This window comes from Heptranchias perlo, chromosome X, assembly GCF_035084215.1.
Source record: "Heptranchias perlo isolate sHepPer1 chromosome X, sHepPer1.hap1, whole genome shotgun sequence".
Taxonomy (NCBI): Eukaryota; Metazoa; Chordata; class Chondrichthyes; order Hexanchiformes; family Hexanchidae; genus Heptranchias; species Heptranchias perlo.
This window is the reverse complement of record NC_090370.1, coordinates 17804004-17819966: the sequence shown is the minus strand read 5'-3', so window position 1 is coordinate 17819966 and position 15963 is coordinate 17804004. Positions and strand designations below refer to the sequence as shown.

At 46.1% G+C, this 15963-nt stretch overlaps 1 protein-coding gene across 2 annotated transcripts in view; it reads right to left on the bottom strand.

The window, feature by feature from the left end:
• Window positions 1-14401, bottom strand: part of LOC137307323 (amphiphysin-like) — a 187126-nt gene extending 172725 nt beyond the window's left edge. For both annotated transcript variants that reach the window (XM_067976797.1, XM_067976798.1), the window contains exon 1: window positions 14238-14401. In XM_067976797.1, the coding sequence (XP_067832898.1) occupies window positions 14238-14321 (84 nt within the window). In that variant the 5' untranslated portion in view covers window positions 14322-14401. The remainder of the gene's footprint in view (window positions 1-14237) is intronic.
• Window positions 14402-15963: the final 1562 nt, after the last annotated feature.

The following is a 15963-nucleotide window of genomic DNA, read 5'->3' as shown; positions in this document are numbered from 1 at the left end:
TGGATCACATCTCTCTCTCTCATTGGATCAAAGTCAGTGTTGGATCACATCTCTCTCTGTCTCATTGGATCAAAGTCAGTGATGGATCACATCTCTCTCATTGGATCAAAGTCAGTGATGGATCACATCTCTCTCTCTCTCAATGGATCAAAGTCAGTGATGGATCACATCTCTCTCCCTCACTGGATCAAAGTCAGTGATGGATCACCTCTCTCACCCTCACTGGATCAAAGTCAGTGATGGATCACCTCTCTCTCTCACTGGATCAAAGTCAGTGATGGATCACCTCTCTCTCTCTCACTGGATCAGTCAGTGATGGATCACATCTCTCTGTCTCATTGGATCAAAGTCAGTGATGAAACACATCTCTCTCTCTCTCATTGGATCAAAGTCAGAGATGGATCACATCTCTCTCTCATTGGATCAAAGTCAGTGATTGATCACATCTCTCTCTCTCATTGGATCAACGTCAGTGATGGATCACATCTCTCTCTCTCACTGGATCAAAGTCAGTGATGGATCACATCTCTCTCTCACTGGATCAAAGTCAGTGATGGATCATATCTCTCTCACTGGATCAAAGTCAATGATGGATCACCTCTCTCTCTCACTGGATCAAAGTCAGTGATGGATCACATCTCTATATCTCACTGGATCAAAATCAGTGATGGATCACCTCTCTCTCTCTCACTGGATCAGTCAGTGATGGATCACATCTCTCTGTCTCATTGGATCAAAGTCAGTGATGAAACACATCTCTCTCTCTCTCATTGGATCAAAGTCAGAGATGGATCACATCTCTCTCTCATTGGATCAAAGTCAGTGATTGATCACATCTCTCTCTCTCATTGGATCAAAGTCAGTGATGGATCACATCTCTCTCTCTCACTGGATCAAAGTCAGTGATGGATCACATCTCTCCCTCATTGGATCAAAGTCAGTGATGGATCACATCTCTCTCTCATTGGATGAAAGTCAGTGATAGATCACATCTCTCCCTCACTGGATCAAAGTTAGTGATGGATCACATCTCTCTGTGTCATTGGATCAAAGTCAGTGATGTATCACATCTCTCCCTCACTGGATCAAAGTCAGTGTTGCATCACATCTCTCTCTCATTGGATCAAAGTCAGTGTTGGATCACATCTCTCTCTCATTGGATCAAAGTCAGTGATGGATCACCTCTCTCCCTCACTGGATCAAAGTCAGTGTTGCATCACATCTCTCTCTCATTGGATCAAAGTCAGTGTTGGATCACATCTCTCTCTCTCATTCGATCAAAGTCAGTGTTGGATCACATCTCACTCTCTCTCATTGGATCAAAGTCAGTGATGGATCACATCTCTCTCTCTCATTGGATCAAAGTCAGTGTTGGATCACATCTCTCTCTGTCTCATTGGATCAAAGTCAGTGATGGATCACATCTCTCTCATTGGATCAAAGTCAGTGATGGATCACATCTCTCTCTCTCTCAATGGATCAAAGTCAGTGATGGATCACATCTCTCTCCCTCACTGGATCAAAGTCAGTGATGGATCACCTCTCTCACCCTCACTGGATCAAAGTCAGTGATGGATCACCTCTCTCTCTCACTGGATCAAAGTCAGTGATGGATCACATCTCTCTCTCTCACTGGATCAAAGTCAGTGATGGATCACCTCTCTCTCTCTCACTGGATCAGTCAGTGATGGATCACATCTCTCTGTCTCATTGGATCAAAGTCAGTGATGAAACACATCTCTCTCTCTCTCATTGGATCAAAGTCAGAGATGGATCACATCTCTCTCTCATTGGATCAAAGTCAGTGATTGATCACATCTCTCTCTCTCATTGGATCAACGTCAGTGATGGATCACATCTCTCTCTCTCACTGGATCAAAGTCAGTGATGGATCACATCTCTCTCTCACTGGATCAAAGTCAGTGATGGATCATATCTCTCTCACTGGATCAAAGTCAGTGATGGATCACATCTCTCTCTCTCTCTCATTGGATCAAAGTCAGTGATGGATCGCATCTCTCTCTCATTGGATCAAAGTCAGTGATGGATCACATCTCTCTCTCATTGGATGAAAGTCAGTGATGGATCACACCTCTCTGTCTCATTGGATCAAAGTCAGTGATGGAACACATCTCTCTGTCTCATTGGATCAAAGTCAGTGATGGAACACATCTCTCTGTCTCATTGGATCAAAGTCAGTGATGGATCACATCTCTCTCTCATTTGGATCAAAGTCAGTGATGGATCACATCTCTCTCTCATTGGATCAAAGTCAGTGATGGATCACATCTCTCTCTCATTGGATCAAAGTCAGTGATGTATCACCTCTCTCTCTCTCATTGGATGAAAGTCAGTGATGGATCTCACCTCTCTCTCATTGGATTAAAGTCAGTGATGGATCACATCTCTCTCTCATTGGATCAAAGTCAGTGATGGATTACATCTCTCTCTCACTGGATCAAAGTCAGTGATGGATCACATCTCTCTGTCTCATTGGATCAAAGTCAGTGATAGAGCACATCTCGGTCTCATTGGATCAAAGTCAGTGATGGATCACATCTCTCTCTCACTGGATCTAAGTCAGTGATGGATCACATCTCTCTGTCTCATTGGATCAAAGTCAGTAATGATCACATCTCTCTCGCACTGCTTTGAAGCTCTCTGGTCTGATGGATACAGGGATAACGTAAAAATGTGAGGTTACTGCCCATATTTAGGAGAACTAAATAGAAATCTCAAATTCATGAGTGGGCGCAAGATATAAGGGATAAAAAGAAGGCTTGGGAACCCTAATAAACCTTGTAGTAACAATTGGAATTAGCACCCTAATGGTGAAGTACTTTTCAGAGAGATTCAGATGAACAGATTGTTGCATTGTGGATGACCTTGGGTAAGCCTTCGTAAAATCAAGATTAGAAAATACCACAAGGGGAACATCTGGGTTGAGCCAGAAGTATGTAGGAATGACAATGCATGTCTATCCAAGTAATCAATCCTGCCAAGGCAATCTGATGAGACCGAATAGCTGGGGGAATCTCAGCATGTAAAGGCAATTTGAAGTAGATATTGGCTAGCAGCATTGTCACTTCATGGGTATTCTTTAGCGAATTTCTGAAGAATACATTCAGTAAGGGTCACATTTGAGTTGCCCTGAAGCAATAAATATATTTAGGTCATCGAACATCTCCTTTCCTCCCCCACTCTGAAAAACTGTGGGCCGCACAACTAAACTGCAGAATGCTTACCTTTTGATAAAGCTTGCACCAAATCCCATTGCTTCCAACACTCTTTGAAACCAACTCCATTCAACCCAGTCAAAAGTCTTCTTGGCACCAAGAGGAAACAGCGAGGCGGGGTTATTCAAAGTACAAGAGTCCTGAATAGTGCTGAGGAAGCACCAAACCTTCTGAATACTTTCTCCCTTTTAGTAGGTGGTTTAGACCCTTAACATTGAGCAAGGTAATTTTCCACTCAGATATGAAACAGATATGAAGGTATAAAGGTTGTGTACAAGGGGACTATAGACCTGTCATTACATTCCCTCCTATGAGATATAGCACAGAAGGTCTTTAGGACTACAAACACTCCAATAAAAATTGAGAGGCCCGTAAAGGCAATGGTTGGCATTTCAAGAGCTTTTTAAGGACAATCAGAAAGACCTGTCCATCTTCAAGGGCTTGGGACATTATTTCAAGCCTTTGTTCTCTTGTTTCCCTGGTGGGAGGGATGTCTGGGTTAAACTGAGAGAAATGGCAGAGGGGCCTGTGGTTGCAAGTTGGAATGTATGTCTCTCCAAGTGAGCAATCCCTGCCCAGACATTGGGATCAGATGTGAATTCTGTGCAGGACGTGTGGCACCTGATATGAAGAAGATTAGTGATTGGCGTTGGTTCGCAATGTTCATTCTTCATGGCGATCTACAGCATAAATCTAATGAAGGAGGAGTCATGTTTGAGGTCATTGAAATAGGATCGTAGGAACATAGGAACAGGAGGAGGCCATTCAGTCCCTCGAGCCTGCTCCGTCATTCAATTAGATGATGGCTGATCTGTATCTTAACTCCATATCCCTTGATACCCTTACCTAAAAACAATCTATCCATCTCAGTCTTGAAAATTCCAATTGTCCCAACATCTACAGCCTTTTGGGGGAGAGAACTCCAGATTTTTACTGCCCTTTGTGTGAAGAAGTCCTTCCTGATTTTGCTCCAGAATGGCCTAGCTCTAATATTAAAACTATGTCCCCTCTTTCTGGATTCCCCCACCAGAGGAAATAGCTTCTCTCTATCTACCCTATCGAATCCTTCTATCATTTTAAACACCTCAATTAGATCACCCCTCAATCTTCTAAACTCAAAGGGATCACAAGCCAAGTCTATGCAACCTGTCCTCGTAATTTAACCCTTTCAGCCCCGGTATCATTCTGGTGAATCTGAGCTGCACCCCCTCCAAGGCCGATATACCTTTCCTGAGGTGCAGGGCCCAAAACAAAAGACATTTCAAGTATGACCCCACCAGAAAGTTGCTGGCAACTCAACTCAATTTGAGGATGTTTACCGTGTTGAATGTGTGATGGGGCAGCCCATCATTTAAGGTGTTTCTAGATACCGAGATCAAGAGCTGTTCAAAAAGACTTAAGGATTATGTTAGTACGGTCATTTTCAAAACACCCCCATGAAACTGAGGTCTTCATGAATAACCTGAGTGTGGTAAGAACAGTCTGCATGGGACCATAGATCTTGAGGGATCTGCATCCCACAATACTTTAAGTCAATGGCAATCCATCACATTAGACAGAAAGCTGAGTTCTTAGGGTGAAAGCAGGCCATCGAGGCCCACAGGCTTGGGCTGGCTGTAATTATATTTCAACCCTGTCAGAAACTCTATCAATGAATATTTGTGCAAGGTGGGCGAAGGAGGTTAGCATTGAGAAATGTAACACTTTCCCACTTCAGGCACTCAGCGCCAGCGTCATGCGTTTCCATTTCAGGAATGGCACGGGTTGGATGTAAGGTAAAGGTTGGTCCGCTTCATTCCAACATTGATTTCTGTTTTCACTTCAAAGCAGCATTCCCTGACTGCACTAATGTGACATTTTCATTTTTTTGAATTAGTTCTCGGGATGTGGGCATGGCTGACAACGCCAGCATTTATTGCCCATCCCTAATTGCCCTCGAGAAGGTGGTGGTGAGCCGCCTTCTTGAGCCGCTGCAGTCCGTGTGGTGACGGTTCTCCCACAGTGCTGTTAGGAAGGGAGTTCCAGGATTTTGACCCAGCGACGATGAAGGAACGGCGATATATTTCCAAGTCGAGATGGTGTGTGACTTGGAGGGGAACGTGCAGGTGGTGTTGTTCCCATGTGGCTGATGCCCTTGTGCTTCTAGGTGGTAGAGGTCGTGGGTTGGGGAGATGCTGTTGAAGAAGCCTTGGCAAGTTGCTGCAGTGCATCCTGTGGATGGTACACACTGCAGCCACTGTGCGCCGGTGGTGGAGGGAGTGAATGTTTAGGGTGGTGGATGAGGTGCCAATCAAGTGGGCTGCTTTGTGCTGGATGGCATCAAGCTTCTTGAGTGTTGTTGGAGCTGCACTCATCCAGGCAAGTGGAGAGTATTCCATCACACTCCTGACTTGTGCCTTCCAGGTGGTGGAAAGGCTTTGGGGAGTCAGGAGGTGAGTCACTCGCTGCAGAATACCCAGCCTCTGACCTGCTCTTGTAGCCACGGCATTTATGTGGCTGATCCAATTGGGTTTCTGGTCAAAGGCAACCCCCAGGATGTTGATGGTGGAGGATCTGGTGATGGTAATGCCGTTGAATGTCATGGGGAGGTAGTTAGACTCTCTTGTTGGAGATGGTCATTGCCTGGCACTTGTCGGGCACAAATGTCACTTGTCACTTATCAACCCAAGCCTGGATGTTGTCCAGGTCTTGCTGCATGTGGGCACGGACTGCTTCATTATCTGAGGGGCTGCAAATGGAACTGAACACTGTGCAATCATCAGTGAACAGCCCCACTGACCTTATGATGGAGAGAAGGTCATTGATGAAGCAGCTGAAGATGTTTGGGCCTTGGACACTGCCCTGAGGAACTCCTGCAGCAATGCTCTGGGGCTGAGATGATTGGCCTCCAACAACCACTGTCATCTTCCTTTGTGCTAGGTATGACTCCAGCCACTGGAGAGTTTTCCCCCTGATTCCCATTGACTTTAATTTTACTAGGGCTCCTTGGTGCCACACTCGGTCAAATGCTGCCTCGATGTCAAGGGCAGTCACTCTCACCTCACCTCTGGAATTCAGCTCTTTTGTCCAGGTCCAAGCTGGGTATCGGTGAGTAGATTACAAAGTCATAAAGTCATAAAATCATACAGCACAGGAGGAGGCCATTCAGCCCATCGTGCCTACTCCACTGCTCTTTCCCCATTGCTCTTTAAATTTTTCCTTTTCAAGTTCATATCCAATTCCCTTTTGAAAGTTATTATTGAATCTGCTTCCACCGCCCTTTCAGGCAGTGCATTCCAGATCATAACAACTCGCTGCGTAAAAAAAAAGTTCCCTCATATCGCCTCTGGCTCTTTTACCGATCACCTGAATTCTGTGTCCTCTGGTTACTGACCCTCCTGCCAGTGGAAACGGTTTCTCCCTATTTATTCTATCAAAACCCTTCATAATTTTGAACACCTCTATTAAATCTCCCCTTTTCCTCTCTAAGGATAAAGATCCCAGCTTGTCCAGTCTCTCCACATAACTGAAGTCTTTGAACCTGGTACTATTCTGGTAAATCTCCTCTGCATCCTCTCTAAGGCCTTGACATCCTTCCTGAAGTGTGGTGCCCAGAATTAAACACAATCCTCCAGATGAGGCCTAACTAATTGGTGAGTAAGTGTCGCTTGATAGCACTGTCAATGACCCCTTCCATCACTTTGCTGATGATTGAGAGTAGACTGATGGGGTGGTAATTGGCCGGATTGGATTTGTCCTGCTTTTTGTGGACAGGACATACCTGGGCAATTTTCCACTTTGTTGTAGATGTACTGGAACAGCTTGGCTAGAGGTGCAGCTAGTTCTGGAGCACAGGTCTTCAGGAGGAGGCCAAGATGGATCATCCACTCGTCACTTCTGGCTGAAGATGGTTGCAAACGCTTCAGCCTTGTCTTTTACCCTCACGTTCTGGGCGCCACCATCATAGAGGATGGGGATGTTTGCAGAGCCTCCTCCTCCCGTTAGTTGTCTAATTGTCCACCACCATTCACGACTGGATGTGGCAGGACTGCAGAGCTTTGATCTGATCTGTTGGTTGTGGATTTGCTTAGCTCTGTCCATAGCATGTTGCTTCCGCTGTTTAGCATGCATGTAGTCCTGAGTTGTAGCTTCACCAGGTTGGCACCTCATTTTAGGTGTGCCTGGTGCTGCTCCTGGCATGCTCTTCTACACTCATTGAACCAGGGTTGATCCCCTGGCTTGTTGGTAATGGTAGAGTGAGGAATATGCCGGGCCATGAGGTTACAGATTGTGCTGGAATACAATTCTGCTGCTGCTGGTGGCCCACAGCACCTCGTGGATGCCCAATTTTGAGCTGCTAGATCTGTTCTGAATCTATCCCATTTAGCACGGTGGTAGTGCCACACAACACGTTGGATGGTGTCCTCAGTGCGAAGATGGGACTTGGTCTCCACGAGGACTGTGCGCTGGTCACTCCTACCGATACTGTCATGGACAGATGCATCTGACAGCAGAAGCTATTCTGTGGCCTCTCATTATTAGTAATTTACCAATTTACTGCAAACTTGGGACAATTTAGTTCTGTGGGCCGAAACCCATTAAAAACTAGGTTGAAACTGCCCAAACACATTTCATGTGGGATCCTCAGAGCCATTCATCCTCTTAGTTTGCGTCAAATTTGAACCCTGGTCACAGAGGTGAAAAGCCAGTGTCTAACCTACTGTCCTTGAAAGGAAAAGTTGTCCTGTGCATTGGAATAGATCAAAACTGGCAGATATCATTCAGTTGGTGAGGACACAGGGTCAGAAATTTAAATAAAATAGGAACACCAGTTTGATAAAGCTTGCATCAAATCCCATTGCTTCCAACACTCTTTGAAACCAACTCCATTCAACCCAGTCAAAAGTCTTCTTGGCATCAAGAGGAAACAGCGAGGCAGGGTTATTCAAAGTACAAGAGTCCTGAATAGTGCTGAGGAAGCACCAAACCTTCTGAATACTTTCTCCCTTTTAGTAGGTGGCTTAGACCCTTAACATTGAGCAAGGTAATTTTCCACTCAGATTAGAAGGTCTAAAGGTTGTGTACAAGGGGACTATGGACCTGTCATTACATTCCCTGCTATGAGATATAGCACAGAAGGCCTTTAGGACTACAAACACTCCAATAAAAAAGCCATATCATAGCTTTCTATCACGTTTCTAAGGAGCAGTTTTGTTGATTGATCACCAACCCATCTATGTCCAGGGCCTACAGTAAAATTGCTCCTTTGGCCCATATTAAAACTGTCATGAGGTAGGAAAACACACTCAGAGCAGTAGTCCAACTACAATCGGAGGGGAATGAGCCTGCAGTCTATGTTCGTGTTCCACAGTACCTCTCATTTCCCCCCACCTAACTGCAGAAGGTAGAAGCCCCAATAGGATTGCCTGTCCAGAGATTCCTTCAAAAATCCCAACCAGATGTCAGTTTATCTCAATCAAGATCCACCCAATCTCCAGCTCATTGGGAGAGACAAGTCAGAAAAGAGCGCTCCTACAATGTTGGATGGACACTGGAGGAATTGTAATGACATTGGACAGGAGCAACCTGAGGACAGATGGTTTTAAGACCATGCAACTAGACTCTACTGACTTGATGCATTTTCTACATGAGACAGGAATGGGTGTGGTTTCTATTCAGCACCAGTTTTTGCAGAGTTGGGTTCACACATATTCACAAACATCACACAAATTAATTTTCTGTTCAAATATTGGTGGCACCAACACCATGTGTTGTTGATTTGGAGATAGTCTAATGAACTGGTATTTGCAGCGAGTGAAACTAGTTTTGCAAAGAATATTGGTGACATAACTGATCCTTAATGAACAGTCGCTTCACTTCACTCCTCCAGTGTTCCAAGTGATAGCACAAAGAGGGAAGGGAGGTCAGTCAGCACCATGTGATCACTTTCTCCTGATGACATTCGAAGAACCTTGGTTCATAGACCAACAAATTCTCTCTGCACTAAAATGGTGAGACTCCCGGCAAATGCGGTCTTCTCAGGGAAGTCATGAACCAGTAAGCTGAACGTTCATGCTTAAGAGTGTCATTGCTCGAACGCGCAGGTCAGGCGCTCTCTCTGAATGGCAGCCCGACAGGCACTGGCAACTCCCTTTGGAGAAAGACGATGAGCACCTTGTCTGGCTGTACCAGAATGTCATAGGCCACAAGCCGACTAAACAATAAGCGCGCCAGCTGCCAACATGCGAAAAATGGAGGGAGAAATGGCCGCTCACATTTACATTCTGTTCTCTCCAAGCCAAGATTCCTGGGCCTAGCTTTTGAAGGCGCCAGATTGACCTTTGCACTTCCATCTCCATAGCAACAATAAATGAAGAGAGGGCAGTGCACTTAAACAGGGAAGGCTTGATAACGAAGTTGAAGGGAAAAAAAGAACGAACTTTATTGATCTGAACTTACATTGCTCATTAATGAAATCCACATTAATTATCTGTTAAGCAGATAATCGCCCCGCCACAAAAAGAATAAAGGATTCCTCCAATCAGAAAACAGAACCAGTTGTCAGTAAATCAGCCAAAGCCCAAATATGGACAATTCCTTAATAAATAACTGAGCCAATTTATTACAGAATAATTCCTTCACTGGGTAAAAAAGTGCAGCAATAAATCTGAACCCTGCCTATATATAGGTCAAGATCAATGAAGTAACAATTAACAATTAACAGGCGAGGCTCAGTGATCTCGGTTAACCTGCTGAAACTCCGAAAAGATAATAATTGCAGCTAATAGTTCTGTACTGAAGCCAAGGTGATTATTTTCTGAAGAGGTTTAATCTACAGCGTTATTACCAGGACGCAGGCTCAGCTACAGGTAAGCTCACAATGGCAGTTAAGTAGGTAGTAGCCTGGTTGGCATTCTGGAGCATGTCTGCTGGGGGTTGACAGTCTGGAGCATGTCTGCTGGGGGTTGACAGTCTGGAGCATGTCTGCTGGGGGTTGGCATTCTGGAGCATGACTGTTGGGGGTTGACAGTCTGGACTGATGTCTACTGGGGTTGACAGTCTGTAACAATGTCTGCAAGAGTTGGCAGTCTGCAACAATGTCTGCTAGAGTTGGCAGTCTGTAACAATGTCTGCAAGAGTTGGCAGTCTGTAACAATGTCTGCTAGAGTTGGCAGTCCGTAACAATGTCTGCTGGAGTTGGCAGTCTGCAACAATGTCTGCTAGAGTTGGCAGTCTGCAACAATGTCTGCTAGAGTTGGCAGTCTGTAACAATGTTTGCTAGAGTTGGCAGTCTGTAACAATGTCTGCTAGAGTTGGCAGTCCGTAACAATGTCTGCTAGAGTTGGCAGTCTGCAACAATGTCTGCTAGAGTTGGCAGTCTGTAACAATGTCTGCTGGAGTTGGCAGTCCGTAACAATGTCTGCTAGAGTTGGCAGTCTGCAACAATGTCTGCTAGAGTTGGCAGTCAGGAGCAATGTCTGCTAGAGTTGGCAGTCTGCAACAATGTCTGCTAGAGTTGGCAGTCTGCAACAATGTCTGCTAGAGTTGGCAGTCCGTAACAATGTCTGCTAGAGTTGGCAGTCTGTAACAATGTCTGCTAGAGTTAGCAGTCTGCAACAATGTCTGCTAGAGTTGGCAGTCTGTAACAATGTCTGCTGGAGTTGGCAGTCCGTAACAATGTCTGCTAGAGTTGGCAGTCTGTAACAATGTCTGCTGGAGTTGGCAGTCTGTAACAATGTCTGCTAGAGTTGGCAGTCTGTAACAATGTCTGCTGGAGTTGGCAGTCTGTAACAATGTCTACTGGACTTGGCAGTCTGTAACAATGTCTGCTGGAGTTGGCAGTCTGTAACAATGTCTGCTAAATTTGGCAGTCAGGAGCAATGTCTGCTGGAGTTGGCGGTCTGTAACAATGTCTGCTGGAGTTGGCAGTCTGTAACAATGTCTGCTGGAGTTGGCAGTCAGGAGCAATGTCTGCTGGAGTTGGCAGTCAGGAGCAATGTCTGCTGGAGTTGGCAGTCTGTAACAATGTCTGCTGGAGTTGGCAGTCAGGAGCAATGTCTGCTAGAGTTGGCAGTCTGTAACAATGTCTGCTGGAGTTGGCAGTCTGTAACAATGTCTGCTGGAGTTGGCAGTCTGTAACAATGTCTGCTGGAGTTGGCAGTCAGGAGCAATGTCTGCTAGAGTTGGCAGTCTGTAACAATGTCTGCTGGAGTTGGCAGTCTGTAACAATGTCTGCTGGAGTTGGCAGTCTGTAACAATGTCTGCTAGAGTTGGCAGTCTGTAACAATGTCTGCTGGAGTTGACAGTCAGGAGCAATGTCTGCTGGAGTTGGCAGTCTGTAACAATGTCTGCTGGAGTTGGCAGTCTGTAACAATGTCTGCTGGAGTTGGCAGTCTGTAACAATGTCTGCTGGAGTTGGCAGTCTGTAACAATGTCTGCTGGAGTTGGCAGTCAGGAGCAATGTCTGCTGGAGTTGACAGTCAGGAGCAATGTCTGCTGGAGTTGACAGTCAGGAGCAATGTCTGCTGGAGGTTGCAAGCCTCTTGTTCTTTAAAAATGTTGCGGGCATTTGAATTAAGGAAAATAAAACGAGGCAATAATTAAAAAGGCCGATGTTGGTGAGACGATGGAGGTGGGGCCTTTCCATGAGAATGCAGAACTTGATTGGGTAACTTGGAGTACTGCAGGCTGTGATACTGAGCCAGTCTGGGTCACCAGGAGAGTGGCAGGTCCCATCGTCACGGGCCTGTGTGCGGTGAACTGAGGGGGCCTTTAACAGACCTCTGCACCCCTGGGTTAGACGAGGTGGAAAAAGTCAGCCAGGGTTTCTATTCCTGATCACTGTGCAGTGATCTCAGCACGGGGAGAGGGTGAAAACTGGTGTTGGGGATCAGCCAGCCTGTCCACGACAGAGAGGAACCTCGGTCAAGGTTTGTAATAAGTGGTCAATCGGCCACTGTCTGTTTGACACCCCCGCCAAAATTGAAAATATTGGTCTCCGTTCTGAAACCCCCCCGCCACAATCAAATATCCACAAGGGGGTTCATTCTGACCGTTGGTGTTCGTGTAAAACGGGCAACTGCGAGCCCGCAGTCTGATTTACATCTCTCCCCGTTTTTATTTCCTCGGGAGAGATGCGAAACGGGCCTGCTGGTTTCGCTCGGGCCCTTTTTTCACGATTGCACCGCGTCAGAAGTACCCCCTTGGTGTCTGTGTTCACACCCGATGAACGGGCACTTGGGGTGAGGTACCAGAGGGCGGCGAGCACCTGAGGAACCCCAGCGAGCAGTCAGCACTTTCTGGAGGGGTGGCTGGGGGGGTGGTGGCGGTGCTGAGGATGCAGAGTAACAAGGGCATTTTCAGGGTTTTTTTTTCCCGTGGAGCCAAATCTCCAATCCGTAAATGAAAGAAGCAGAGGGCCATGGCTCAGAGCCTATTTGGATCGGCTGGATGCAGCAAAGTGACTTTGAGGAGTCGGCCCCCCTCTTTGTGCCTCAGAGTGTGTTACAATCTCCCAGTGAATCATCAGACTGAACTTTGTGTATCGCACTTACTCTCAGAGAGCTGCTGACCCCCTGCTGGGGGAGGGCCGAGAACACAAACATGGGATCTTAATAAACAAAGCTGATTTTTGGAGTTTGTGCTCATGGCCGAAATGGGAAATGTAAGGAATCTTACAACACCAGGTTATAGTCCGACTGTTTTATTTGAAAATCACAAGCCTTCGGAGGCTATCTCCTTCGTCAGGTCACCTGACGAAGGAGAAAGCCTCCGAAAGCTTGTGATTTTCAAATAAAACAGTCGGACTATAACCTGGTGTTGTAAGATTCCTTACATTTGTCAACCCCAGTCCATCACCGGCATCTCCACGAAATTGGAAATGGCAGTCAAGTCCCAGGTGATTTTCTGCCCCTTTGGATAATGGGGCAGCCCATCCGCGATCTCCTGAAACACACAGCCGGCAGCCCATACCTCCCAAAATGGCCCTGCATCTCCGAGACCCCGCGCCAGGGCCGTTACTTAGCGACCGGCGCGGTCTGAGGCGGTCCCGTATAGACCAGCATATCAGACGTTGCACTGTGCGCGGGGCGGGCGAGAGAGGGGGGAAAGCTTCCTCAGCCTGGAGCAAAGCCCCAGGTTTCTTGCACCACCGCCATCGCCACTATAATAATGAAATAAAGGACAGCCGCCCAGGATGTGGGACAGGAAGAATCCACAGAGGGCCTCGGAACGGCTGAAGTGCCTTCAGGCAAGTGTGGTGGGCAGCCTGTTGTAAGCACTGCGGTGGGAGGTGCCTGCTAACAGCTCAGATGTAACGCAGCGGGCAGGATGACATCCTGTGACTCTGCTCTAACCACAACATACACCACATCTCCTGTTAACCTAGATTGGCCAACAATCAGCATCCATCCTTAACAGAGAGGGGCAAATGAACAGTAAGCAGCTTTCCAAAAAAAAAATAAGAATTGCTTGTGGATTTTCTGTTTGATTTGGGTGCGATTGGGGACGGGTGTCAGGGCTTAAACAGGAATGGAATCTCTTCCTGTATCAGTGTTGAAATTTTTAAAAAATACATTTTTGCTTTGGACTTGAAGCCTGCAGAGAACCTCCCACTTTGATAACTGAAAACACCATCAAACACCACAATGAGCAATAAACTAACTCTTGCAACATGCCAGCTCCAGAGCGAAGAAAATGAGTTCATTCATCTTTCTTTTTAAACAATTTTAGGTACAGTTTTACACCAGGAAATGTGTCTTTGTCACCCTGCACTCAATCGAAATGTAATTCTAATCAAAAATTCTCTCATCGGGTAAACTGCATCCTTATTTTTTAACTGAACCTGCCAGCAAATTGGAAATATTATAACGGCCAAACCGACCAGAGAACAACATGGAAAGACTCAAATCATTTGTTGCAATCTTTTCTTTCATAAATTGGTTTGAATCTCAGCGACGCAAAATGCACCAAGTTTTAAACAATCTAGATTTGAATGGAACATGGAGGGAAAGGAGGTGTTACCATTTCTTGTGCTCTCATGAACTTCTTTTGCACGTGTTTGGCGAACAGTCCGGCTCCCCTAGCTTTACTCGGAGTCTCAGCCATTGCCCCTGCGTTCTTTCGCTCCGGCTTCGTGTCTGGCCGTCTGTCTGTCTCTGCCCCCTTGGTCTACTCTCAGCCTCTCTGCCTGTGAGGAAGTGAAATATTTCGAATACCCATCATGCTTTGCATCCGTTTCAGATCTAAGATAATAATTTGTGAAAAAGAACTAAAGTAACTTTCTTATGTTTACTCCAGTAAAGGAAATATAACCAGCTTTTTATAGCTAGCCTTGACCAACAGATTGAAATACGCTTTAAACTGCAAAAAGTATGAATTTAAAATTGTATTATTAATGGAATAGCACACTTGTTCACTTATTACTTAAAAGTCCTGTTGAATATACTTGAATTATTTACACTGGTTCTTTCACAGAGCTATAAATCAGTACCAAACAGTAGTTAGAGCAGTGTTTATTCTCACCAAACTAAGGGTTCCTGTCTACTGGATAACCTTATCTATAAGCCACACGCTGTTGTGTTATCAGTGAGTTTGTAAGTGTGTCCAATTACCAGAAAACCCAGGAACAGTGTATAGAGAAATCTCAGCCCCAATGCTCAATCTGTCCCTGGGGGGCTGCTGTGTGCTTTAGCAAACACTCCAGCACATGCTGGCACATCTCAAGCACCTGGGAATGACTTTGTGTTGGTGCTGCACTGCTTTTGTCTGCTTTGGAAAGGGTTTATTCCAGTCATGAGTGGCCTTTGCAGTTCGGAGGTTGGAGAGAGCGGGAGCAGATGAGAGAAGAGGGAGAAGGAGCAGGGCGCTGTACAGGGGGTCACACACACAGGGAGCACTTCTACCTGAAATTCCCTGAGGAGCAATGTCTGAGACGCCTTCTCCTCACCAAGGAGGCTGTCATTGAGCTATGTCACCTGCTTCAGCCACAACTCGAGCCCTGCACCAGGGCATGGACAGCACTGCCTGTGATTGTCAAGGTCACCACGGCCCTTAACTGTTATACCACGGGCTCCTTCCAGGCTGCAGCAGGTGACATCAATGACATGGCATAGTTTGCTGTTTACCGCTGTATGAGGGAGGTCACTGAGGCTCTCTACACCAGGAGAAACACCTACATCTCCTTCCCCGTGGTCAGAGCGAAGCAGGACGAGAGAGCACTGGGTTTTACCCACACGGCAGACTTCCCCAGAGTCCAAGGTGCTATACAAAACCCTGGTTAGACCGCACCTGGAGTACTGTGAGCAGTTCTGGGCACCGCACCTTCGGAAGGACATATTGGCCTTGGAGGGAGTGCAGCGTAGGTTTACTAGAATGATACCCGGACTTCAAGGGTTAAGTTACGAGGAGAGATTGCACAAATTGGGGTTGTATTCTCTAGAGTTTCGAAGGTTAAGGGGTGATCTGATCGAAATTTATAAGATATTAAGGGGAACAGATAGGGTGGATAGAGAGAAACTATTTCCGCTGGTTGGGGATTCTAGGAGTAGGGGGCACAGTCTAAAAATTAGAGCCAGACCTTTCAGGAGTGAGATTAGAAAACATTTCTACACACAAAGGGTGGTAGAAGTTTGGAACTCTCTTCCGCAAACGGCAATTGATACTAGCTCAATTGCTAAATTTAAATCTGAGATAGATAGCTTTTTGGCAACCAAAGGTATTAAGGGATATGGGCCAAAGGCAGGTATAT